This window comes from Emericellopsis atlantica (assembly GCF_019669845.1).
Source record: "Emericellopsis atlantica unplaced genomic scaffold F5Z01scaffold_15, whole genome shotgun sequence".
In the NCBI taxonomy this organism is placed as follows: domain Eukaryota; kingdom Fungi; phylum Ascomycota; class Sordariomycetes; order Hypocreales; family Bionectriaceae; genus Emericellopsis; species Emericellopsis atlantica.
In genome coordinates this window covers 441,605-466,339 of record NW_025764717.1, presented here as the reverse complement: position 1 = coordinate 466,339, position 24,735 = coordinate 441,605, and the positions used below count along the sequence as shown (strand labels likewise).

The window sequence follows — 24,735 nt, the reverse complement described above, 5'->3', positions numbered from 1 at the left end:
ACCGACATCATTCCACGCGTAAATACTCTTACCAGCGAAACACGCAATTGACTGTCGTGACGATAACCATGAGCGTTACACACCCTGCAAGTTCATGAGAAGTGAAAAGCTGTTTTCTGAATGAAGGGCCATGGAGCCAACCTATACAAGGCTCTATCATTTATCTTGCAGGCAGCGCAATGCAATCAAGAGTTGCTCAATTAGGCACTCTAGGGTATGCAGTTACGAGCCTGGGTCCCCGAGCAGTTACGTCGCCTGTATGACGAACCGGAATGCCCGTCCCATCCAGCGAGATTAGCTATGCAGCTAATGATGCTTGTCGGATCGATCCGTGAAGCGTGCCGTTTCTCTGCCGCCAGAGCCGCGAGAATGGTGCGAGCAGCGCCATTGCGGCGGCTGGACAAGCACGACTGGAGTCCAGGAACTCACGCCAACAAGGCGAAGCTTAGTGGTTATGTTCTGAGCGGCGCCCCTGTTTAGTCGATGCTTCGATTCGTGTGGCAACACCTCAGTCCTTGGGCGCATCCTCCTCCTCGTTCAAGGCCGACTTGAGCCGCTCCTCTTGCCGTTTCCAGTGGCTCCCTTCCTCGTAGTTGGAGCTGATTTTGAGAGCCTTCCTGAGGCGTTCGCTCTCCTTGATTTTGGCGTCCGCCATCTCGTGTACTTGATGCTCCTTAAAGTTTCGCCTCGGCCCGCTGTTCTTGCCCTTGTGCATTTCTGACGTGAGCTTTTCGCGCAGCTCGTCGCACCTCTTCTCTATTTCCTCCTCGTCCACTCTAGGCAAGGTCAGCATAGAGGAGCCGCTGCGCGCGCGCGCGTGACCTACTCTTCGTCTTCTAGCTGATCACGGAGGTCGAAGACCTTGACCTCAATCTCTCGTTTCCGGTCATGCTCGAGGATACCCTTGTCAGGTTGCCGTTGGCGATGTCGCAGGCTGTCGAGATCCTTGGGCGGGTACGGCGCAGCTTGGTCTCGAGGTTTGATGTAGGCGCGATTGCGTTGAATGTAGCCGGACGTTCCGCTGCCTCGGGGCGTGGACAAGCCGACGTTGTCAGACATGATTCAGTTGGATGATAATAAGCACAGCTGGGACAGGTGCAGTGTCAGTGTCGTCTAACATTGGTTGGTACCAGTAGGTTGGCCGCGGACGGGGAGATATGCAGCCCGGTGGCCTGGAATAGAAGGCGGTGAGGCCCACTATGCAAGCATTTGGCGGCAAAACTAAAGATACATCATGGTGGGGCCAGGGTCCATGTCCCCGTTGTAGGTAGTCACTCAATGAGTCAACTATAATTAGAGAGACACCAACCTCTGATCAATCTGTTCAAGCGTTCCTCCAATATCTCATCTTTTATCTCTGCCTATACTTATTGTCGAGCAAACAGAAAACCCCGGTTGAACAGCTGTGTTGGCTCATGATGCCCCATCTATCTACTGCGGTTGACGCCGCCAATACTGGCACCAAAGACGCTGAGCAACTCAATTTTCCCCTCATCTCAAGAGACCACATATTGAACTGCTCATATGACTCGTGGTTTCCCGGGTACAAGAGCTCTTGTCTGAGGTCGAGGATCATCTCTCTGCCACCGGCCGTGGTGTCATATCTCCAAGAAGACGGCATAATCCTCGCTGACGATGAGGCTGAGCAGCATCCAGAAGAGGAATGGCACTCTGAGGGCGCGAAAGGTTCCAGGGTGGAAGAGGTCTATTCCTCAGATGAGGAAGATGAGGCAGAGATCGATTCCAGGCCGCCGAATGAGAGGTTCCCCGAAACTCACCAGCTGATCAAAGATACAATCGCTGAACTCGGAGGAGCCGTGGTTCCAAAACTCAACTGGTCGTCACCAAAGGACGCGAAATGGGTCAACCCACACCAGAATACACTTCGGTGCACTACACCCAGCGACATATACCTGCTACTCAAATCCTCCTCTTTTGTTTCACACGATCTGAACCATGCTTTTGACGATTGCGATGACTCCCCCGCGAAACAACCTTTTGCGCCGGTCTTAGTCTTGAGGCCTTTTTTCAACCCCCATAACGCTCTCGAGTTCAGGTGTTTCGTCAAGCACAGAGCGCTGATTGGTATCACCCAGAGGGACCTCAACCATTACGACTTCTTGGCGGATCTGAAACCCAACCTGTCAAGGAAGATCAAGCACTTCTTCGACAGTGTCTTGCGCTTCACTTTCCCGGACTCGTGCTTCGTTTTCGATGTCTATGTTCCCGAGAATGATGATGCCGAAGACGGGCTCGGCAAAGTCAGGCTGATTGACATCAACCCCTGGGCTCCATCCACTGACAGTCTTCTGTTCTCATGGAGAGAACTTTTGGATCTCGAGGTGAAGAAGCCAATCTACGGTTCACTCAGCCAAGAGGAGGTATCAGGAAGCCCCAGCGAGGAAGATATCACTACTTCCGACGAGACTGATGAGGATGGCGCAGCTGGCCAGGGACAGAGTTTTGGCCAGCTAGAGTTTAGGCTCATTGAGAAGAACGATCCGGCCGCCTACAACTTCAGTGCGCCTCAATACTCGGCTCACAAATTGCCCAAGGAGGTCGTTGATGCCAGTGCTGCCGGGGGAAGTGGTCTTCGAGACTTCCTGGCCCAGTGGAGGGTGCTGACAGAGGGGAAAGGCGATGGGATGTGGGAACATGCTGAGGCTTCGGGTGGCACCAGTACATAGTTTCGACCGGGTGTCATAAGCGCAACGGCAAGTTCTCAAACTGTTACCTTTGCGATACGATTTAAGCCTCGAGCCGTGCGAAATTAAATCAGCCCTGCCATATTTCGACATTGAAACCTTGGATATAAGAGCAACCACGGGGCGCATTGTTGTCCTTTAAAAAGCACCCCCAGTCACGAAGCGAGTTGTAACTCGAGCAGACGCGTTCAGCTCAACACTCACTCACTCACCCATCTATTCATTCGTTATTTCGTCCATTCGTTCATCCATCCATTCATTCTCATATCATTTGGCCGCTGTCGGAAAGACTGAATCCAGGAGTGCTTGGAGATGTCAAGCTCCAACACCAACGGCCTGGCTACTGGCCCTCAATCAGCACCATCCAATACTCATTCCAGAGCAGTCCCTCATTATCCGTGAGTCAGACAATCTTCTCTTGTTATTTTTGCACCGTCAACACGTCCAATGCATGAATCTCCGGCCACGCGCACCATCATGTTACCATGCAACTGTTAGAGACATTGCCCCTTCTCCTGCCCCTTTCACATCCGTCAATCATCATATACAGCTTTTGAAATCAGCACATATCTCAAAACGGCAATAATATATTACTGACTGCCGGAGTTTGCCTCTCCCAACCCCAGAACAAAATGCAGGTTCCGGGGCCTTGAGGCCAGCACTGAATCCCACGAACCCAGAAGCAGCTTCAACTTCCGGGACTATGCAGCCAAATTCAGCATCTATAACTACAAGCACAAACTTAGGCCCCGGATTCTCAAGCTCAAATCCAGGTGGCAGTGCCGTACAACCAAGTGCAAATCCTACGGCACGCCGATCTTATACGCCCCAAGCCTGGCCAAAGCAATTCGGGAGAAGAGGTATATGGAAAAACAGGACTGTAGCCGCGTGTACGAAGCCCTCCCCGAATGCCCTACAGAAATCGGACCCGTTCATGGGTTGTCCATCATGGGGCTCTGACTACGCTCGCCAAGCCAGAGCAGCAGTGAAGAGCATACAGCGAGTGGAAAAGGCCAGGAAGTACTTCCAAAAACCCAAGTACTTGGCGAAGCCTGCAGAGAACTTACCAAACTTCCTCGCCACGAATTCTCTGGCAACTGCACAGCAGACCACAAAAGCTGTGAGTTGTTGCCGTGCCCCTAGGCGAACATGAACGCTGACAAGTTCTCCTGACAGACAGCGGACAGCTTCTGGTACGGCGACCCCGTGCCAATGAGCCAGCGGTACACCGGCCATCAGTACTGGGAACAAATCCATAGTTGTCGGAAGCCTTACCCGCCAGCAGAAGCAGCTGCAAGTGCCCAGTCTTTGGAGTACATCCACCCGCGCAAGGCCATATGCAAGGCTTGTGGACACAAGGCATATCGCAGGACCGGACGTGGCTACTAGGAAAGCCCGTCCATGACAGAACGCCTGCTTGAAGACAGTTCACAAGACAGTTCAGATGAATGAACGGGTAATCGTGTTTTCTACCTACTCAAGAAAGCCTAGGGGCAACGCTGCGATACTCCCCAAGGTGGTTTTGGTCCTGAGATTCTATCGATAGACGTGAAACAAGAGGATAGGAAAACAATGAAGCAACGCCGATACGTACTGCAAATCCTAACGTAGACACCTGAACGCGCGCAATGTAGACTCGTGATTAAACAAAGTAGATAACATCCGACCATCCCCCATTCATGGGTGGACGCGTGTGCTCGACTGCGCGACTGCGAGTTGCCATGTTTCCTGCAAAAAGCCTTTTCGGCGCCTCGCGTCAACCCCTTCCAAGTAGCCAGCCGCCTGCTCCCACCATTCATTTGCACCCTGCTTGTTCTCCAATCGCCGAAAAAAAGGTAAACATCGTTCTTGTTGTGATACAGAGCAGTTCCCGCGAGGTTGTGACAGGACAGCCCACCCGACACATTCGAGGGTTGCAGAGGTGACTGGCGCAGCCAAGAACGCCCCCGAAGCCTCGTACATTGAAAGTCGGGTTACAAGCGGGTATCGTAGAAGCATCCAGGGAACTCGTCCTTGGTGTATGCCAAAGGAGTACAAGGAAATGTCATGAGCCGTGACTCCTGTGGCCCATTTGTTGTTCGTGATTATTATAAATGTCTCAGAGGAAATCGTTTAGATAAGACCACAGAGGCGAAGGTTCTCCTGAATGATGATATCTGCCATAGTTAGCGTCTTGCCATGGTGAATTTACGTCGATGGGACATACCGTTTACCGCAGCCATGACGAACCGGATCTGGGTGGTGTCAGTTGCACATGTGAAGTGCGTGTAGATTTGCTTGGTCTCATGCTGATTCAAGCTAACGAAGCGGTTGAGGATGTAGTCGCAAGCCGCTGCGTAGTCGTCACCGCCCTCGTAGTCGGGGAAGTAGTTCTTCATAGGACTGACGGGCAGCTTCTCCTTGAACCTGTCGATCTTGTTCAGGAACAGAATGATGGAGGTCTTGATGAACCACCGAGAGTTACAGATGGAATCGAATAGAGTCAAAGCCTCCTGCATACGATTGACGGTCTCGTCCTCGAAGAGAAGCTGGTCGTACTCGGAGATAGCGACCAGGAAGAGAATGGTTGTGACATTCTCGAAGCAGTGGATCCACTTCTTGCGCTCAGATCGCTGGCCACCGACGTCGAACATGCGGTAGGTCAGGTCGCCGATGATGAAGGTTGTCTCAGTGATACCAGTTGTCTTCACTCGCGATCGGAGGACATCCTGGTCGTTGGGCATGTAGTCCGGAGCCGCGATGCGGGCGATGTTGTCGAAGTAGCTGATCATGTTAGCCGACAATTGAACCCATCCTAGACACTTGTGAAACCTACTATCGCGCCGAATCGTTGAGCTGATATTCGCGCGAGCGCTTGAAGCACTCTTGCACACCACGATCCTTCCATAGAGCCTCAATGGCGCTGCCAACCTCAGGAGGCAGGACGTCTCCTTCAATCTGCGCAGGCTGCATGAAAATGGTTTGGACGTGGTACTCCATGCGCTGATCCTCCAGCGGCAGCTCGAGGGACTCCATGGCCTCAAGGATGACGCGCATCGATTGCACGGTGTTGCTGAAAATGATCTCTTTAAACGATTCGCGCTCGTCCCTAGAGTAGCCTCCCTCGTGAATGAGCTTCATCTGCTTGAGGATCGTCGACTTTCCGGATTCACCGGCACCTAACCGCACTTAGTAATTGAACACGCGCCCATGATGTGTGAGACTTACCCAGAAGCAGCATCTTGATCTCGTTGCGCTGCATCATCTTGTCGCGCTTCAGCTGGTTCTCAATCTCCTCGTTGCGGGCCTTGCCCTCCTTCTCCTCAGTGCTCATGCCACAACCCATATTGTCGATCAGTTGGCCTTTTCAGGTCCGCGCTAGGAAAATAACTTGAAATCGCGTCGAACTGGCAGACAGTGGTATCGTGATGTCAGCGAACCTAGCAAGGAGAATGTGTTAGCCGTCTGGCATTAGAAGTCTATGATTGCCGGCGCGAGCACGGAAGAAAGAGCTCGAACGCCAAATGCTGTGAAACACGCCCGCAGTACTCTTCAGTATACAGGGAAAGCAATCCATGGCTACAAATAGGCCTTTGTGAAGGATCCCTATGACTGCGAGTGGCGCGTGGATCGATTTGCGGCAGAGGGAAGCATGGGTTGCCAACATTGTGACATGGCAATCGCTCAGGGGAAGAAGCCATTGCGACGGAACTCACCAATGCTATTGACGATGACAGGACGAGCGTTGGCATCCACGCCCGACTGGAGAGATTGGTGATGGTGAGGAAGGGAGGCTTTCCGTTCGGTCGGTCGGTCACTAGGTTGGTTGGTTGGTTGGGAGTAGGACGAGGATCGAGAACGGGAGCAAGAGGATAGACAAGGAGGAAGGGGAGGAGATTCGACAAAGAAGGTCGGACCAAGGACTGGAGGGAAATGAATGGATTGCGCGACAGCTTGGGATTGGAGATTGGATTGGCTAGGTTCGCCTGGGACAAGCAGGCGACAGTGCGCTAGGCTCCACACACACTTCGATCCACTGAACGCTCCCGCTCACGGCGCTACCCATGTCAAGACCGACGGATCAGGGCCTTCAGACGGGCATTTCGTACTGGATTCTAATGACTGCCCTATTCTCCAGCGGCCGTTGTTCATCTCACAGCGGGTTTTCTGGCCAAGGTTTCCAGTCCTGGCAGTATCATGCGACGTTCCTTCCCCAGCTCCGGCGCACTGTATGCCCTTGCCCCAATGCAGGCGTGACTCGCTGTTTCTGTGTGGATGCACAGTGCATCGGCATCACCATTTCTTTAACGCAGATCGGATCGTTATGATTTGTGCCCAGTCATTTTCTATATCGCGGCGTCGCATACGTGTTTTGGATCATATCACCTCAGTAATTACTTACGCAACACCATGAAGCAGCATTGACCATGATCCAGGCTGTAGTTACGGCAATGCTACCACGAAACTCTTTAATACGTCAGTCGTTGTGAGCCTCTCGCGAAAAGCATCAAGTGCAAAGACATGAGCCTCGCCGTCGTACAGTGCCTGTAGTATCGCAGATCCACATGAAGTCCTCAGTTCCGCCCTGCCCCTGATCGCAGAGTCAGACACAGCGCTCAGAGGCCCGTTGTGCGAGCCCCTGGCAGTGGGACCAGGAACCTTGACTCCTGTGGTTGACCCGAGCCGCTAGCCCACACTTGCGGCCAATTGAAGCTGACTGACGCGATTTGAGCCCCAGTATTTAGGAGGCGCGCTCGTTTCCAGCTCAGTCTAATTAAGCATCTCCGCCACGGACTGATGCATTACAACTATGGCTTCTCAACGCGTTTATAGCTTCGCAAACGCTTGCAGCTTGGGTTCACGACTTGAACGGCCACTAAAGCTGAATGATCAAGCCGGGAACTCCGTATGGAAATAACAGAGTGCGCATTGGAGAGCAGAAATAGGGGGAGACTTGGCCAAGTACCCTCATTATATCCTCATCGATCTACGGTAAGATACAGTAGACACAGACTTGCAGAGGCAATGAGTGTCTGGATATAGTTACAAGGCTACCAATCTCAAAAAAGGTCCTCGCTCCTGGCTGGTCGAAATTTGCGAGCAACTTACGATTCAAGCACTCATCGAAAGAGCCGCATGGGCAGACTGGAGTTCATTCATCCACACAGTCGTTGATATTACCAGCTCTGAAGGTCAGCCGGTTGCCTGCGCCATATCAGCGGCAACCTGCCGTTTCAGTCCAAGCATGGATGCTTAACTGGGACCTGTTGCCTTTCCCAGTGACATGCGCGAAGCCGCTCCTTCAGATCGACACTCGCCCAGGGGTTGCGCGTATTTGAGGCGAGAATTTCCTAGAAATGAGGTCGTGACTCGCCTGGTGCTTCAATAGTCGCTTGGAAGACCCCATCGCGGCGCGGTGAGAGGCGCATCTGCCAGAGTGCTCCGCTAGGACCGCTACGTACAGGAGGCTCATGTTCATCCGTTGGGCCATGGCTTAATTAATTATAATTACTCCTTGTGAAATTTCCTGGCGCCCCAAATGCGAGTCATTGATAGTTGGAAAAGCGTCCCCGCAACTATCTCTCCTGACCAGGATTGCCACGCTAACAACATCCGACAACAGCCTAATAGATCTGCAAGAAATTCGATGGAGATTGAGAGCGGGCTTGGTACGTACAGTATGAATATCGCAAAGCCTATCAATCTTCTGTGGGTTGAAGGCGTCGTACAGCCACGTGGCTATTCCGGATAGCATCAAAGACTACCAAGAGCCCGGCATTGCTAGGTTTAGTACGTATACGGATACAAAGAAGTTACCCAGGGCTGAAACTTGCCGCAGAGTTGTTTCCAACGCACAGCAGCGTTCATCACTTCCCCGGAATCTACGTATAGCCGTACGTATCTACTCTGCAAAAGAAGACTTGCAAGTTGCAACCCAGTACCTTGTTCTAGCTTCTGGCGAGCATGTCGATCCCTATGACTGACTTGCCGTCGTGATAAATACGGGGAGCCGCGTAATTTTCCGGCAGAAGCCCTGGCGAAATCAGCGAGCAGCAGTCCACCAACAAGACTCAAATCTGAGGGGCAGTTGGATGAGTCGTGTCGATACTCATGTCCTCTAAAAGCGAGATTCAGGGACAAAAAACCTTACTATTGGGCCAATAAAAGCCACAAGCCGTTAATTACAGACAAAAGTCATTGCGAGGTTTCTCGTGACCCCGAGAATGGGCTTCTCAGCGAGACGTGTCTTCAAGGTTATAGTATAAAGAAGTATGTGAAGACCTCATCCACGGCATGCTGTACCATGTAGGCATGTTGGACCGAAAGGACGAGCTGAATGAGCTCGTGAATATTAATATTGATACTTGTACAAGTCTGGCTGCCACATCATCATGTCCGCTCTTTTGGACTCTCGCTGCAAGGCTCAGTAAGGGTCCACCGTGATGCTGTGGGGATGTGTCTGGATCTCGCTGATCGGCTGGAGTCCCGCCATTCGCCGTGACCTTGCATTCAGACCCAACCTCATACCTTTTCTCCCACAGCTGCACAGCAAGGAAACGACGTGCGCAGTCCTCGTTCGAAGGCTGGCCGACATTAGCAACAACGCGCAGGGCTGATAAATAGTCCATTGGACATACGCAGCAATCGCAATGGCTTACGAGATGTCGCGGCTGGGCGGTCGAGGTAAACCCCGTTGCCTTGCCAAACCCCTTGGCTACCCAGCAGGGCAGAATTGACTAATATGATAACAGCCCTGAACCGAGACGCTGGTGGTGGCCACGGCAACGAAGACGACATCGAGCGAGAATACGACCGTCTGCGCGATCTAGCGCGCGCTGAGGCTGATAAGCGCAACGACTGTTTTCGACGTGTTCGTCCCGCCATTTGCCGCAGCTGTATCCAAATTTGACACAGTCCATAGTCCAGGCAAGCCTACGAGGACGGAGATGGTGCCGCTGCCAAAGAGCTATCCAACCAAGGCAAACGCCATGATGCGAAAATGGACGACTATAACCGCCAGGCGTCTGAATTTATCTTCCGCGAGAACAACGCTGCCGGCCGTAACGAGGCTGATGTCATTGACCTCCACGGCCAATTTGTCGAAGAGGCCGAGCGGATTCTCGAGCAGCGCATTCGCGCTGACCAAGCTGCGGGGCAACACCATCTTCACGCTATCGTTGGGAAAGGAAATCACTCTGACGGCCACGTGCAGAAGCTGAAACCCAAGGTCGAGGAACTCTGCCGGGAGATGGGCCTGAACTACCGGACAGAGGAGAACGCGGGAAGGATCTTTATCAACTTGCAAGGAGGCGAGCCGCAAGGACCGCAGGAAGTACCAGTCTACCACGGTGGCCAGGGCGGTCAATCAGGCTACCCCGGAGCACATCACGGTGGGCAGCAGCAGCAGGGCCAGCAGCAGGATGAAGTGGAGGAGATGGTCAAGAAGCACTTGCCTCGCTTGCTCAAGAAGCTTGAGAAGCATTGTTGCGTTGTCATGTAAGCAGCTCCCAGAGGCTTGCGTGTGGTTTTGGCATAATTATACCATTTGCATTTGGATACGTATACAATTGTTTTAGATCGAGATAAGATTTCACGCAGTTATCAGCAGCGAATTGACTTGGTCGGCAATGATAAAAAAAAAAAGGTAGTCTAGTGCCCTTCGAGTCCGCTACATTGTTCAACGAAACGCACTGTCAACAGTCTGCCTGGCCAAAACAACCAAAGAGGGCCTACAGAATAACAGAACGACAGGTCTCAGGTGTATTTCTGGGTGCCTGACCCTTTCTTTTTCAACGTTCATTGAGCCTTCATGCGCGCGTGTGCCCCTCTCGCAACTGGTGATCCTCCTTGGGCGCGGGGGGCACCTTTGCGAGAGTCACGCCAACGGCCTCGCAGATCAGAACCGCCATCATCTCCATGATCACACTCGCGCCAAGAAACAGCCAGGCTGACCCTTGATGACCGCCCAAAACGAGAACGCATGAGTATGCGAGGCGGACCGCCACAAATGGTACCGAAGCGAAAACGGCGAACAGGATGCGATGTTCGCCTTGGGAGATATATCCCTGGTTGAAAAGGGCAATGATGGCAACGAGGATGACCATGACGAAGACTGGGATCATCAGGGCTGTGCCAGCCTTGCTCAGTGTTGTGTACGCAACATGCACATGCCCTCCTTGCATTGTCATATCCGACTGCGTGCCCCCGACAATGGTGAGGATGATTGCCACAAGCATCATGAGCCTGATGATGCGTTGATACAAGGGCTTGACAACAACATGCCCTTGCCGATTGATCGAGTCGTAACAACGCCCGAGCATGCCAAGGAGCAGCAGGATCAAGGGACCAAGGGCGACTCCATTGAGGACCTGCCAGCCAACGTAGAGACCGACATCGCTAGGGTTTGAAGTAGTGGCCAGTCGGAGCGCCGAGCCCAAGATGCGGGCGATGGCGAAGATGACGAGGTAGACCCATCCTGTGGTGCGCCGGACGCCGTGTTTGAAGCAGAGGTAGACGCCAACTACCAGGAAGAAGGCGTAGATGACAATCTCTGCAATGGAAATGTGATCATACGTGTCAAGCGAACGAGACATGGTACTTGTAGATAGGGGGAAGGAAGCGATTTGATGATAGCGGTCTGGTGGAAGTGTGAACAGGCGAATTGGTTTTGGAACTTGAAAGCTGAGCTGAAGAACGAGGCAGACATCCAAACATACTTATAGGGAAACAACATGATTACCTTGTTGCCAGCCAAAGCACTATTGCATTGCTGAGTTGAACATTTCGGAGGGCGCGTTGGCAACGAGGCCTCTCATCAAAGAGCACTGCCGACTTTCGAGGTGCCGCTTTCCGAGAACTGCGAGGACAATCTGACAATGGCCCACGCGACAGCCCTATCACTATGGCTGGGTGGGCTAAGACGTACCTATCGCTTGATATCCGATAAACCCAGCTTGAGGTACGCTTCGAAACGTTTGCTACTTGTGGAATGGTCTCACTTCATTTTCTCAGCTGTCGTCACGGACTTGGGGAACAGCGACGAATCAGAGCGGAACTTGTGCGTGCCCTGACCAGCGGATCTGTCAAGTGTTAGTGCTGACAGCCTGACTCCTTCACGTTCCTGGTCATACACGGCAGTCGCTGCGATGCCGTCTTCCGAGAACGTGGGAGTTCAAATAAGCCTTGCAACAGCCTTGTGGTTTTGCTCGAATCAATGTCCAAAACCGGTCAAGTCCCAGGCGCCAGTCTTGGCGGTGTCACATCTCACCATAGCCTCAACTGTTTGAGTGTTGGAGCGGCCCTTCTCTCGGAGTTGATACACGTACGCAAAAGGCCCAGACGCGTACTATTGGCCATGAGTTATGAGTAAAAAATGAAGACAGTTGCGACAGTGTTTTGCTCTACGTGCCAGAAATGCTGACGTCGGTTTGTGACGTGCGCCTTGCGCCTTGAATCAATCTTATACGGGTTGGCGGGGCAAAATGACCTAGCTTCGGCCCCTCCACGCGCTTGCCAACTTTGGAGAAAGCACTTTTCTACACGATCTGAATGCTGCGATGCCGGTAACATTTCCAGCCTGATGGTTCCGGTATGATCGTTACTCACATTTCTCGCAGCTGATCATCGTGACCGGATGGCCGACATCAGGCAAGACGACTCGCTCGAAGCAGCTGCACGAATACCTTGCGAAGCGCATCGCTGACACCAAGTATCGTCTGCACTTCATTTCAGACGACAGCCTCTCGATATCGCGAAGCGTGTACGACCTCTCGCCTGACAAGGTCCCGGCTCATGCGCGATCAGCCAATGCTTCGGAGAAGGATGCCCGAGCTGCCATATACGGTGCCGTGAAGCGGGTGCTGAGCGACAAGGACATCGTCATCCTCGACGGGTTGAACTATATTAAAGGATGGCGTTACCAGCTACATTGCGAGGCCAAGGCAGTACGAACCCCAAGCTGCATCCTGCAGATTGGCTGCGCCAAGGACAAGGCCAAAGAGATCAACGAGGAGAGGCTGAGCCGGAGAGAGGCTGGGCACATCCCCGCTGAGGGCGAGCCTGAACCGTACGAACCAGGTAACTGGGAGAATCTTGTTTTCCGACACGAGGAGCCGAATCCTATGACACGGTGGGATAGCCCGCTCTTCGCTCTAGTGTGGGATGACAACGAGGACCAAACAAGGGAGGTGTTTGATACCTTGTGGGACTCGATTGCCGGAGAGGGACGCAAGGTCGTCCGACCGAACCAGGCTACGTTGCAAAGGGGCCGAAATGAGGGCGGTGACTATCTCTACATACTGGATCGTGAGACACAAGACGTGGTCAAACGAATATTGGACCAGCAGGGTGACGAAGGTGGCGGCGAAGTCAAGGTACCATTGAGCGCTGAAGGAAAGGAGGACCTTGTCGTACATTTGCCGGCAGGTCAAAAGGTTGGCCTGCCCCAGTTGCAGAGGCTGAGGAGAGCTTTCGTTGGTCTGAATCGGGGTGGTATTGGCCTGGAAGCGGTGGGCAACATGGCTAATGACAGATCAAGAGAAGCCTTTGTACGGCATCTCAACAGTAGTTTCGATCAAGATGAATGACACGCTAGCCAGCCACGAGTATTTTCATAGACACTTTTGAGAAGCGACTTGATCACCTGTGAGACTTACGACTATACGTATTCCACCATGCCCTCACTGTGACCCGTGGTGAGCTGTTTATTAATGCGTTTTTGTAAGTCTCGAATGTTCGAGTCGTGAGTCATCCGCCAGTGCGCAATGAAAAAAACCGAGGCTTGTGTAAATCAAACGGCGATATGGTGGTTGGCGGATAGACATCTTCCAACTAATGCGTGCAGGTGGTTGCGTCGTCCGTCTTCTGCCTGGGCACTGTCAGCACCGCAGGTGGAAGCTTCTGCCGTCTTCCACTACTGATACATGCGAGTATCGCCTTATTGAGCGTGAATGCAGGTACCGAGACCCTGTCGCGTACCCTGCGCGTCATTGATATTCCGCCCCGCTCAGCACTCACGGTGAGATCATTGGCCCGCCGTTCTTGCCTCGCCGTCACCTCTCCAACTCGTCAACCAGCTGTTTGCCTGTGAGGACAGCTTGGGATTTGCACACCTCCAACCATCAAACCCTTTTCTTTCCTTCCCACCTCTTTTCACACCAAATCCGCCACCAAACCACTGCTTTTCTTGTCTCGCACGTTCACGAGACCGAGCAACCTCACCTGCCACCTCTGATTTCACAGGTGCCCGGTTCCGAACATCGCACGATAATCAACTACACAGCTGCTAGTAAGCAGACTCGACACCAAGATGGCTCCCGAGGAGGAAAAGAAGAAGGTCAACTTGACGTAAGTCTTGACACCAAGCGAGTGTGCACTCCTTGCGCCTTGCGTCCTGTGCCAAAGACTCGCAATATGCTAACAGTGCCATAGTGATCCTTCTGGCGCCGCCATCAAGAATGTTTGTCTCGCGCCTAGTGTACGACCGCAACGAGGAAACTGACATGCTCTAGGAGGAGGACGTGTCTACCGCGATTCTCAAGAAGAAGAAGAAGGATAACCAGTTAATGTGCGTATTCGAATCATTGCATCACAAGGGTGGAGATGAGCTAACGGTGGTCAAGGGTTACCGATGCCACAAACGACGATAACAGCATTATCGCCCTGTCAGAGGCTACGATGGACACACTGCAGCTCTTCCGTGGCGATACGGTTCTGGTCCGTGGAAAGAAGCGCAAGGACACCGTCCTTATCGTCCTCGCGGACGACGAGCTCGACGATGGTAGCGCCCGCATCAACCGTGTTGTTCGCCACAACCTTCGGGTCAAGCATGGCGATATGATCACCATTCACCCCTGCCCCGATATCAAATACGTACGGGGTACCGATAACAGTTGGTGACGCCGACGCTGACATTCTCTCCAGGCTAAGCGGATCGCGGTCCTCCCCATCGCCGACACCGTCGAGGGTATCACCGGCTCTCTTTTCGATGTTTTCCTCGCCCCTTACTTCCGGGAAGCTTATAGGCCCGTGCGCCAAGGAGACCTCTTCATAGTACGTGGAGGCATGAGGCAAGTGGAGTTCAAAGTGGTCGAGGTCGATCCTCCAGAGTACGGTATAGTTGCCCAGGACACAGTCATCCACTGCGAAGGCGATCCTATTGAGCGCGATGAGGAGGAGAACAACCTGAACGAGGTTGGCTACGACGATATTGGTGGCTGCCGCAAGCAGATGGCTCAGATTCGTGAGATGGTAGAGCTTCCTCTCCGTCACCCGCAGCTGTTCAAGTCCATCGGTATCAAGCCCCCGAGAGGTGTTCTGCTATACGGTCCCCCTGGTACCGGTAAGACTCTCATGGCTCGTGCTGTTGCGAACGAGACCGGTGCGTTCTTCTTCCTCATCAACGGCCCTGAGATCATGTCCAAGATGGCCGGTGAGTCCGAATCGAATCTGCGCAAGGCTTTTGAGGAAGCCGAGAAGAACTCTCCCGCCATCATTTTCATCGACGAAATCGACTCGATCGCTCCCAAGCGTGAGAAAACGAACGGTGAAGTTGAGCGTCGTGTCGTCTCTCAGCTCCTCACTCTGATGGACGGCATGAAGGCTCGCTCCAACGTCGTTGTGATGGCCGCCACCAACCGTCCCAACTCGATCGATCCTGCCCTGCGCCGTTTCGGCCGTTTCGATCGCGAGGTCGACATTGGTATCCCTGACCCCACAGGCCGTCTTGAGATCCTCCAGATCCACACGAAGAACATGAAACTTGGTGATGATGTCGATCTGGAGCAGATCGCGTCTGAGACGCACGGTTATGTCGGTTCCGATGTGGCCGCCCTGTGCTCGGAGGCTGCCATGCAACAAATCCGCGAGAAGATGGATCTGATCGATCTTGATGAGGACACCATCGATGCCGAGGTTTTGGATTCTCTTGGTGTAACCATGGAGAACTTCCGCTTTGCCCTTGGGGTGTCCAACCCCTCTGCACTCCGCGAGGTCGCTGTTGTCGAGGTTCCCAACACCCGCTGGGAAGACATTGGTGGTCTCGAGGGCGTCAAGCAGGACCTCCGCGAGTCCGTTCAGTACCCCGTCGATCATCCGGAGAAATTCCTCAAGTTCGGCATGTCGCCCTCGCGCGGTGTCCTGTTCTTCGGTCCTCCGGGTACCGGTAAGACGCTGTTGGCAAAGGCCGTTGCCAACGAGTGCTCTGCCAACTTCATCTCCGTCAAGGGTCCTGAGCTGTTGAGTATGTGGTTCGGTGAGTCGGAGAGCAACATTCGTGATATCTTTGACAAGGCTCGCGCCGCCGCCCCTTGCGTTGTCTTCTTGGACGAGCTCGACTCAATCGCCAAGGCTCGTGGCGGCTCTATGGGCGATGCTGGTGGCGCCTCTGACCGTGTCGTCAACCAACTGCTCACTGGTAAGTTCCATCAAGAATTCCTCAAAGTCAAAACTTTCGTACCTAACATACTGCAGAAATGGACGGAATGACGTCAAAGAAGAATGTCTTCGTCATTGGTGCGACCAATCGTCCTGAGCAGCTTGACCCTGCCCTTTGCCGTCCTGGACGTCTGGACTCTCTCATCTACGTGCCCCTGCCCGATGAGCCTGGCCGTCTCGGCATCCTCAAGGCTCAGCTTCGCAAGACCCCTGTCTCCAACGACGTCGACCTTGGCTATATTGCGGCCAAGACCCACGGCTTCTCCGGTGCCGATTTGGCCTTCATTGCCCAGCGTGCCGTCAAGATTGCCATCAAGGAGGCCATCACTGCTGACATTGAGCGTACCAAGGCTCGAGAGGCTGCTGGCGACAACGACATGGAGGTGGACGAGGACGCCGAGGACGCCGTGCCCGAGCTGACCAAGGCTCACTTCCAGGAGGCTATGCAGATGGCTCGCCGCTCGGTCACTGACGTCGAGGTGCGCCGTTACGAAGCCTTTGCCCAGCAGATGAAGAGCGCCGGCCCAGGCGCTTTCTTCAAGTTCCCCGAGGGTGACGAGGCCGCTGCCGGAGGTGATTCAAACAATGCCTTTGGCGATGCCGGTAACGACGACGACCTCTACAACTAAGCGAAGGGTGCATGCATGTTGGGGGATGAGGAGACTCAATCTTTTGTATTCTACACTTACGCGCGAGACCATACGCACTGACGTCCGTCGGAACGAGGAGCAACCTTGTCACGCTGGAGTTGGTGCGCTGGGAGGTGAACCACGGCGGGCTATGCAGGGTACCCGCAGACGAGGTCACCTAGTATGCAGATTGAGGTGCTACATAATTCGGTAGACTGGACTTCAATGATAGAAATGAATGAAATTCACGATGCATTTACTCAAACCAACTTGCAAACATAACTCCATCATGTATGTCCATAGAAAGACGATTGCTATGGACAGTTGATATCTCGTGTAATTCGTGTCGGGTCGTTTGTAGCCGTGCCAGCGTCATCTTCCTCTTCACGCAGCGGGCTCCATACAGTCAGCTGTGCAATCTGCTCGAGCGATGAGTTTCAATAGCCATGCCCCCCAGGGACCATTATAACCTCCATGTTCATATCTCTCTCCAACGCGCACCTAGTCCTTGGAGTCCCCCTCCGTCTCGCTCACCGCCTTCGCTCGCGGCGAGCCGCACCGTCAAACGTTGCCATTCTCGTCTACCTCACAGACAGTCTCTAGACTCTCCCGGGTGACGCGTAGCGCCTCATCTATTACGTGTTGTGGAATCGCCAGGCTGACCTTGTCACTGTTGGAGCCTTTTGCCTGTTTCGGCTTATCGCCGTTGGTACCGTTGGTGCTTGGTGGAGGATGGACAGAGACGTCTGATTCGGCGCGCACGTCGGACAAAACACGTCGGAGAAGCTCGGGGTACGTGGATATCTCGCCCGACCGTAGGAGAGACAGGGCGTGGCTGCGCAGGGTGGTCGGCCAGTTGGATGGGGAGGCATGCAAGGAGTGCAGAAGGGCTTCTTGGATTCTGGAACATGGGAGTCAGTCGGGCGCGCGACGGAGAGGGGGGATATAGCGAGACATGTGAGAGTCTGTTGGGGGCGACGTACTTTGTAGCATGTCCGTCACTGAGGAGGATTGTGTTGATCTGGGACCGCATGTCGGGGTCGAGGACGCCGTTACTGTATGATGCCGCCGACGAGGGCACTTTGACGGGTGTGGAGGGGTTAGAATTCGCCATGGCTGCTGCGGACGCTGGCGGAGCCAGCTAGGCCGTTGTTCGTTGTGGCAAGAGCTGTATGTAGTATATGTCGAGATAACGTCGTGTCTGTCAATCAATCGCAAAGGGTGGCGCGTAGGCGAGAAGCGTCAACGACTCGAAATCGGCTGCGGTGGCTCAGCGGGTGTGCGAACTCTTCTGTGACGAAGTGCGCTATAGCAGGCGGACTTGTTCTGTGGTGATGAAGAGCTTTGCGCAGGTGTGTAGTTGGAAATGCGCTTGGTGATATGCTTGTTGCCAATTATCGCTTTGGTGATGTGTAATAGTGGCAAGGCTGAGATGGGGAGGTTTTCGGGAGACGCCAGTGAGGCAAGGCTGAGGGTGACAGAGGTGGGGCAGGCAGGCAGGTAGCGCCTGCCCTGGGCTTGCCCCGGAGTTCGATCGACGACTGGACATGTGACCAGATCGTGATAATTCCCTACTGGACTGCAACAACAACAACCTCCAGTCTCTATTTCCGGTAAACATTCTACAAAACATCAAGCACAGAGTTCCATCGCGCCCGAGCGCGCAAGGGATCCGACATGACCCCACCGCCGGGACAAAGAGCATTTCCCTCGAAGTCTGGGCTCTGGATCCGATACTCGTCCTTGCAGACGAGAAGCATCCCTGCTTCTCAGGTACGCTCCAGTGCTAGAATAGGAACCGCGATACTGTTAACACCCGGTGACTGGCTCACTTTAGAAAGGCGTCGTTGAAGTTGTACACTCTCGTGGTGACGTTCTCGCTGCGTGAAGGCCGCAATAGTGGCGGTTGAGGTCAAATCGTGCCCATCCGGATCGATCTCACCTGCCGCGAGTGTAAGACTGCGGCTCGGTTCTTTGAGGATTTGGAAGGCTTTCAACAATGTCGCTATTATGTGAACAATGACAAGCTGTGATAGCGGCGTGCCTACATCAGTACGCATGCTTGTTATGTGTCGGCGTGCACCAGTGTAAAAATGGCAAATCGTCGATATCCGAAATAAGAACTCTCACACGATGTGCTCGATCTCCTGCAAGATTGTTCATATCCACGTCCTGTCCCGATGAGGCACAGTCGAGTGGCACACGAACGCCGTGCTTCGACATTGGGCATTCGTCATTGCAGGCTTCGAACGTATCAATTGCAATGGCACCGGTCGGCATGTCCATCTCACCCCTTGCAACTATCTCGCTGAGCGCAAAGCATCAAGCAACATTTGGTAGCTGTTGTGGGTTTTCCCGCTTCTCGTGGTCTCTTTGGATGTCAACACTCAACAATCGGTCCGTGGGGTTGGTCCTGTTCGCGTCAGTGCATGTGATCACCAAGCATAATCGATCAATGCGCAGGCTGAAAAGCAAGGCTAGCAATCGGAATCTTGAACACTTTCAGACTGCTCTTATTCCCAGTCTCGTACCTGGTCATCTCAGACTCTGGGATGTTGCTTGCAAGCCCCTTTTTCCTTGCACGGCCGTTCTGCTTCGCCGTGTGAAGATCAACAGCCAATCATAGAGAAAAGTCTGATATTTTACTCGAAGTAAGAGTTTGCGTTTCACACAGGGACTGTTTTTCAAGGACGTGATTGAATCAGGGAGACAACAAGGCATTGCTTCAAGTTTCATGACTGGCGGCTTGATTTAATAGATAGTAATCACCTACCCTGTACACCCAACAAATGCCTCCATAGTCCACACCTCACCCTTCCGAACTCGGTGAATGTAAAAGGCTTGCGCGAATTCCAATTCCTGCTAATCATTGCAGGTGTCAACTGAGCACCTAAGATTATTCAAAATCAGATCGCTGAGTTGCCTTTTGCCTGGTGATAGCGGTCCTACAGTCGGGTATACTAAACTTCGCTGCCTGCACTAGTGTACGAATAGTTACAACTATTCAATCATCCTTCCGGGCCACGGCCCGTGCCGTGGATACAACTATGGGAGGGTGTCCCTCCGTCGACGACTGCCCTTGGTCAAGGACGTGAGTTACAAGCACAATAAATCCACAATAGACGTGGGGCGATGGATGCGCTTCTCCAACCCGCCCGTCCGCTTCCCAGACTCAGATCCCTCACCGACAAACACCGATGTGACCGAACCAATGTCGTGCTCAAGCTACGCGCATCACATGAGTCGTGCCAGCCGCGGGCCCTTCGGAAAGTTGGTCGCCTTTAGGAAACCTAGCTAATCCACCAGTCCAAGCGCGCAGAAGTAAGTCTCACTGCATCGTCAGGAAGAGCAGGGAACAGACAAGCCACCGCGTCCCATGGCTGTTGCCTGAGGGCGGTGAGCAGCTATTCGAAGGCTGTGGCTGGATCGATGAAACACAGCAAGAAGAAGAAGAAGAAGAACATCGAAACTTACAAGCAAAAGCAAGACGGTGGCTCCAGCTCACCTTACCCAATCCATGTCTCATCGGTCTTGGCTAGCATGAACCTTGGCCCTATCTTGGTGCCCCGCGATGCACGAGGGATCTGACCGCCCCCCTCTACCGTCTACGTACAAGTATTCGCGAAAGAGACTGGAGCGCGTGGTCGTGCACTTGTGGGTAATAATTGCATGCGCGCGATGCTTCGGTCGAGGGATGGCAGACCGTTCCAAGGTCACGTCCGACGGTATGCAGACAGCTCGGTGACCAGTCAGTCATCCATTGCGCGCGAGATTTCACTGTCATTCTCCTGTCCCATCCGTGGCATTCGAGCCTGACCAATTCTATAACATCAGGCAGCGTCAGGTTACCCTCGCATATCATGCCTCTTGGTTGGTGCATTGGACACGGTGTGATCTGGTGGCGGACGTCGCATACCTAGACAGAGTCAACGGTTGGATGGGTCGCCATATCGAAAGCTGCACCGGTCCGCGGTGAGGCAAACAGGATGCAAGAGACGAATTTGTCCGGGTGCCCGTTCCGCAATAGCTATCGCTACGTGTCATCGTCTGATATGGTTGATGAGGACAGGTTCCACCACGAAGTGTCTTCTTTGTACCTGTGAAGAACCTGTCTTTCAAGACTAATACCTCTGGTCAACCAACCCATTGGCCGAATCAATGGCATGTTCCCGGGGTATTCCTTGATTGTTCTGGGACTGACTAGTAGAGATGGAATAGCGTTGAACGCCATGTCATGGCGGCTTATTCCATGAGAGAAGAGGAAACACCAGTCCGCCCATTTCCAAGCGTCACCTGGGCAATGGTGAATATTTTGAAGCGTTGACGTCTCGCAAAGACATTCTACTTGAGCGAGTGCTTCGTCCAGATCACAAGCAAATAGTTCAACAAAGGGTGCTGCTACAGCATCACTGCATCAGTGATCAGTGGCATGGGGAAGCATGAGGTGGTATAGCGTGGCCCGTGGGTATTGCCGCAGCCATCCCAGGTCTCGGAGCCCAGTCTGACAGCTACCAGGGCATGTATCCATGTCGCTTGCATTGTTATCAATAAGACAGAAAAGGGAAATGAAATCCAGCGTGCGTTGGTGATCGAATCCAACGGCCGAAACCCGGTGAGTGGACGCGATCCAATGATACCAGCTCTGTAATGCGATCGAAAAGGTCCCATTTGATAGCCGTCAGCGCACATGTAGGCGACAAGGTGCTCACCAGCGAGTCAGGGAATAACATTGTGACACTGCCTGCAGGCTCACCGGTCGCCTACATGTAGGAATGGCGGTGACCGCGGATAGCATGCTGAGCTTCCACCCAGTCAGTGGCAAGGCGCATATGCCGGCCACCTATGATCCGGTAGCCAGGATCACAAAGGAATCAAGGACCTAATTAGTGTCGCGGACTCGACCTTACGGAGCGAATAACAAGCCTCCATGTCGAACAGGCTTGATTGCATGTGATCATGCTCAGACTGATTGTTGTTGTCCGTCGACCGTAACCCACCTCCGCAGGCTCCAGCAGAAGAAGTCCCAAGATAGGTAATTTATTGATCTAGTAATCAATTATCAGGCACAACCACGGCGGGACCTGGAAGGAGTCCTGGGCGGCTAGCCGTCCGTTACTGGGGTCAGGGGATTGGCATTGGCTTTCCAGGTTCCCCAGCTTCCTATCAACAAACGGGCCCCCCAGAAGCATGGCGCGATACATGTACGTACTTAGTCCTTCACCTTATCGAGTCACATCACAATCCTTCAAACGGCCAAGCAACTCTAATCGCGAATTGCGCTATGTCTCAGTTCTCATGATGGCTTTCACCGTGCGCTTTGGAGTCTTGCGAAGTGATGTGGCCAATGTGCCATGTGCGCTGCCTCGCATAGTTTCCAGTTGTGGCGTTTCTCTATCTGCAAAGACCCTAGAGTTGGATAAAAAAGTAAGAATTGCTTGGGCGGCACGGCACGGCACGAAATTTCAGAGTCTAGTTGCATTCCATCCGGGGCGCCGCCAACCCTGCCGAGTCAACCAGCAGAATCAAGGTTGGTCATGCGTGACTCAATGTAGGCAGCGCATGGCCGACAACAACGTTGGAGGGAATTCACCGAAGAATACGTACGTACGTACGTGCTGGCACCAAAGTCGTGCACCCCTTGCTGACGGAGCGTCGATCGACATGCCCCTCGGCCGAATTCAAAGGTTCAGACGCAGGGGTAGCTTGTGATTATCCAAGTGACCCAACGCAGGCCAGGATAGGTAAAAATAGAAGCTCAGAGGCCCGAAGCCAGACACCGCCCGCCCCAAACAGTCATGCCGAGATTCCACGGCTGTTGTGGGAGTCGAGATCCGATGCACCATGCCGGGACATGCTATACGTACAGAACCATGTGTTACATGAAATCGTATAGCCTTCCGATCATAGCAACTCCCAGGAGCACGGCCAGCAGCTATCTGGGGTAGTGGGTTTGGAGAACCTCCACTCAGTGTGATGCAGCCTGTGATATGCAGATCTTCCAAAAGCTTCTTGTCATGTAGTAGCTCCAGGTTCTGTATGTCGTGACCGGCCTTTGGGCGTCCTGCCCTTGTACGTAAATATTGCGAGACGGTTGTAGTGTGACACTTGAATGACGCTGGGCCAGTGACACTCTTTACGTCTTCGCCGCGACAATCTTTGAATATGCCACGTATGCATCCGCCAAAAGCAAGGGCTTCAATATCTGCAACGACCGCTTGCAATAGTTTGTGCTGGAGTCCGAAAGAGAGCCGAAATATATTAGGGCCGTGCAGATAGCAAAGCTTCCGAAAACTACTGTCAGCGATGACACCCAGACAGCGTAGATGTAGGTGTTCCACGACGCCTGTGGCTTACTTGCCCAACACTTCTTTCTGCCCAACGACACAACCTGGCCGACTATCCGTACGCCACATGTGCTGCGAGATGATTGCGCATGCCAGCATCGCTAACTGGGTACGTCTTTATCAGGGCTGGCATATGGGCGGCGGCTTCCACTCGAGAGTGACTTGTTAGCACATATCAGCAGCTCGTCTTCTTCCGACAAGCGTTGCGCTGCAACACACCGGCATAACAATGGGCGTAAAGAGTACGACTCACCATGCAACGGGCAATGCGCAGGCATGGAGAGAAGCAGTAAATCTCGGGCATCTGCGCCGTTGAGGGTGATTCGACAAGATGGGCTTGAATCTCTACCCAGTGGGAATGTAGTGAGACTCAAGTTGACATGCATGATGCAAGGGAATGCGGCAGCAGCATCTTAAGCCTGGCTTGCAGATAGCAGCAAGTCATAGGCACCCATCCTTGTTGCCAATCATCTGTTCCAATTGGGAAAGTATGCAGTCATTCTTGATATCACTTCCAGAGGCGACGTGCAGCACCTGTAAGCAACCGGTGAGGTAGTGTTCCACAAAGCATTCACTCCATGTCTCTGATGGGCAACCTTGCCGTGGGTCTCCCGTTGATTGTTGAACAGCAGGATGTCTGCTTCATCGAGTCAAGGGCAGCGAGTGGCTTGATGTTTGTTGGGCTCATGCTCCTGAGCTCGGGCCGATGGCTAACCTACTCGTGTAGACGGCGAACCTTTGGACGTATTAGCCATGGTCGGAGATTTCATGTGATACAGAAGACAGGCGACGGATCGTTGGGCTTCCATCAACCCAGCAATCCATAAGACCGCGTGCGCTCACACACAACAGTGACCAAGGCTCAGCGTATCCACCGTCATCGATGCCAGTCACAAGGCGCAAGACGCTACGACTGGATGTTGGGCGCGTGGCCACTGCTATCGCCGACTGTCGCCGTCTTGGATCCATCGGTAGCCGAAGCAAGGCTGTCTCAGAGACGCCACAAGACGCCACGAGGCATGAATGTGAGATTCTTTGTCTCACGAGTGTTGGGCTCGAGGAAGGACAGACGCGTCAACGCTGAGGAAGACTCGACGGCTGCCCCACCTAACAGTGGCAGTGCGTGTCTCTGGAGGGGTTGACTCATCAGTCCCATTGCGTATTACACGAACATCATGCGTTCTGGGCTCTGTCAAGGTCGGATATGCCGTGGATAGACGTGGAGGCCTTCATCAGGTGATTGCATTGTTGGGTCTGCACCGCGCGGAAGCAAAACAAATCTTCCGTCTCCATGTCTTTGATGGTACGGAGAAGTACGTCACACGACTGTTACCTCATTCAGGCAGGTACAGTACAACGACGACCAGGCACTGGCTCAACTGAACAGTCAGTCTATTTTGACGCCATGTCGCCACTGTGCAAGTCAGCTGTCTTATTATTAAAAGCCTGGATGGAATACTGGTACTGTAATGAACAATTAATCAATACCAGCACCATCTCACCATCGCACCCACAGGCCGCGAAAACGGTAAGGTGCAATCGGCGGCGGCTAGCCCAGCCCATCGGCCGAGGACGCAGCAGCACTGCCGCCTCTCGCTACAAGGCAAGTGGCTGATTGAGACCCGTGATTGGTGGCCGTGCAGA

The 24,735-nt window shown here is 53.3% G+C and overlaps 10 protein-coding genes across 10 annotated transcripts; 5 read left to right on the top strand and 5 right to left on the bottom strand.

Moving 5' to 3' along the window:
• Positions 1-508: 508 nt before the first annotated feature.
• On the bottom strand, positions 509-1,059 carry F5Z01DRAFT_623213 (pre-mRNA splicing factor CWC21; the record flags this gene model as incomplete). Its single annotated transcript, XM_046261307.1, has 2 exons — positions 509-776; positions 827-1,059. 2 exons carry the CDS (start codon positions 1,057-1,059, stop codon positions 509-511), a joined length of 501 nt encoding a protein of 166 aa, XP_046117778.1.
• Positions 1,060-1,272: 213 nt separating this feature from the next.
• F5Z01DRAFT_132247 (D123-domain-containing protein) lies at positions 1,273-3,048 on the top strand. Its single transcript, XM_046257578.1, has one exon. It carries the CDS (start codon positions 1,416-1,418, stop codon positions 2,685-2,687), a length of 1,272 nt encoding a protein of 423 aa, XP_046117777.1. The 5' UTR covers positions 1,273-1,415; the 3' UTR covers positions 2,688-3,048.
• Positions 3,018-4,094, top strand: F5Z01DRAFT_637067 (uncharacterized protein; the record flags this gene model as incomplete). The annotated part of the gene is made up of 3 exons (XM_046262253.1): positions 3,018-3,103; positions 3,312-3,825; positions 3,882-4,094. The coding sequence occupies 3 exons, from the start codon at positions 3,018-3,020 to the stop codon at positions 4,092-4,094; spliced, it is 813 nt and encodes a 270-aa protein (XP_046117776.1).
• A 566-nt stretch (positions 4,095-4,660) lies between these two features.
• F5Z01DRAFT_132242 (guanine nucleotide-binding protein) lies at positions 4,661-6,140 on the bottom strand. Its single transcript, XM_046257577.1, has 4 exons — positions 5,913-6,140; positions 5,521-5,863; positions 4,912-5,468; positions 4,661-4,861 (listed from the first exon to the last, which is right to left on the bottom strand). Exons 1-4 carry the CDS (start codon positions 6,028-6,030, stop codon positions 4,818-4,820), a joined length of 1,062 nt encoding a protein of 353 aa, XP_046117775.1. The 5' UTR covers positions 6,031-6,140; the 3' UTR covers positions 4,661-4,817.
• A 3,038-nt stretch (positions 6,141-9,178) lies between these two features.
• F5Z01DRAFT_656874 (uncharacterized protein) lies at positions 9,179-10,326 on the top strand. The gene is made up of 3 exons (XM_046263608.1): positions 9,179-9,368; positions 9,437-9,555; positions 9,607-10,326. The coding sequence occupies exons 1-3, from the start codon at positions 9,335-9,337 to the stop codon at positions 10,183-10,185; spliced, it is 732 nt and encodes a 243-aa protein (XP_046117774.1). The 5' UTR covers positions 9,179-9,334; the 3' UTR covers positions 10,186-10,326.
• F5Z01DRAFT_132137 (uncharacterized protein) lies at positions 10,324-11,492 on the bottom strand. Its single transcript, XM_046257576.1, has 2 exons — positions 11,425-11,492; positions 10,324-11,322 (listed from the first exon to the last, which is right to left on the bottom strand). The coding sequence occupies exon 2, from the start codon at positions 11,276-11,278 to the stop codon at positions 10,493-10,495; it is 786 nt and encodes a 261-aa protein (XP_046117773.1). The 5' UTR covers positions 11,279-11,322; positions 11,425-11,492; the 3' UTR covers positions 10,324-10,492.
• A 506-nt stretch (positions 11,493-11,998) lies between these two features.
• F5Z01DRAFT_132029 (chromatin associated protein KTI12) lies at positions 11,999-13,394 on the top strand. Its single transcript, XM_046257575.1, has 2 exons — positions 11,999-12,247; positions 12,302-13,394. Exons 1-2 carry the CDS (start codon positions 12,242-12,244, stop codon positions 13,268-13,270), a joined length of 975 nt encoding a protein of 324 aa, XP_046117772.1. The 5' UTR covers positions 11,999-12,241; the 3' UTR covers positions 13,271-13,394.
• A 928-nt stretch (positions 13,395-14,322) lies between these two features.
• On the top strand, positions 14,323-17,016 carry F5Z01DRAFT_656857 (cell division cycle protein 48). Its single transcript, XM_046263607.1, has 3 exons — positions 14,323-14,555; positions 14,607-16,098; positions 16,155-17,016. Exons 1-3 carry the CDS (start codon positions 14,361-14,363, stop codon positions 16,745-16,747), a joined length of 2,280 nt encoding a protein of 759 aa, XP_046117771.1. The 5' UTR covers positions 14,323-14,360; the 3' UTR covers positions 16,748-17,016.
• F5Z01DRAFT_656856 (uncharacterized protein) lies at positions 17,017-18,207 on the bottom strand. Its single transcript, XM_046263606.1, has 2 exons — positions 17,731-18,207; positions 17,017-17,648 (listed from the first exon to the last, which is right to left on the bottom strand). Exons 1-2 carry the CDS (start codon positions 17,859-17,861, stop codon positions 17,309-17,311), a joined length of 471 nt encoding a protein of 156 aa, XP_046117770.1. The 5' UTR covers positions 17,862-18,207; the 3' UTR covers positions 17,017-17,308.
• Positions 18,208-22,186: 3,979 nt separating this feature from the next.
• Positions 22,187-23,484, bottom strand: F5Z01DRAFT_131460 (uncharacterized protein). The gene is made up of 3 exons (XM_046257574.1): positions 23,345-23,484; positions 23,102-23,235; positions 22,187-23,038 (listed from the first exon to the last, which is right to left on the bottom strand). Exons 2-3 carry the CDS (start codon positions 23,188-23,190, stop codon positions 22,426-22,428), a joined length of 702 nt encoding a protein of 233 aa, XP_046117769.1. The 5' UTR covers positions 23,191-23,235; positions 23,345-23,484; the 3' UTR covers positions 22,187-22,425.
• Between the last annotated feature and the right edge of the window lie 1,251 nt (positions 23,485-24,735).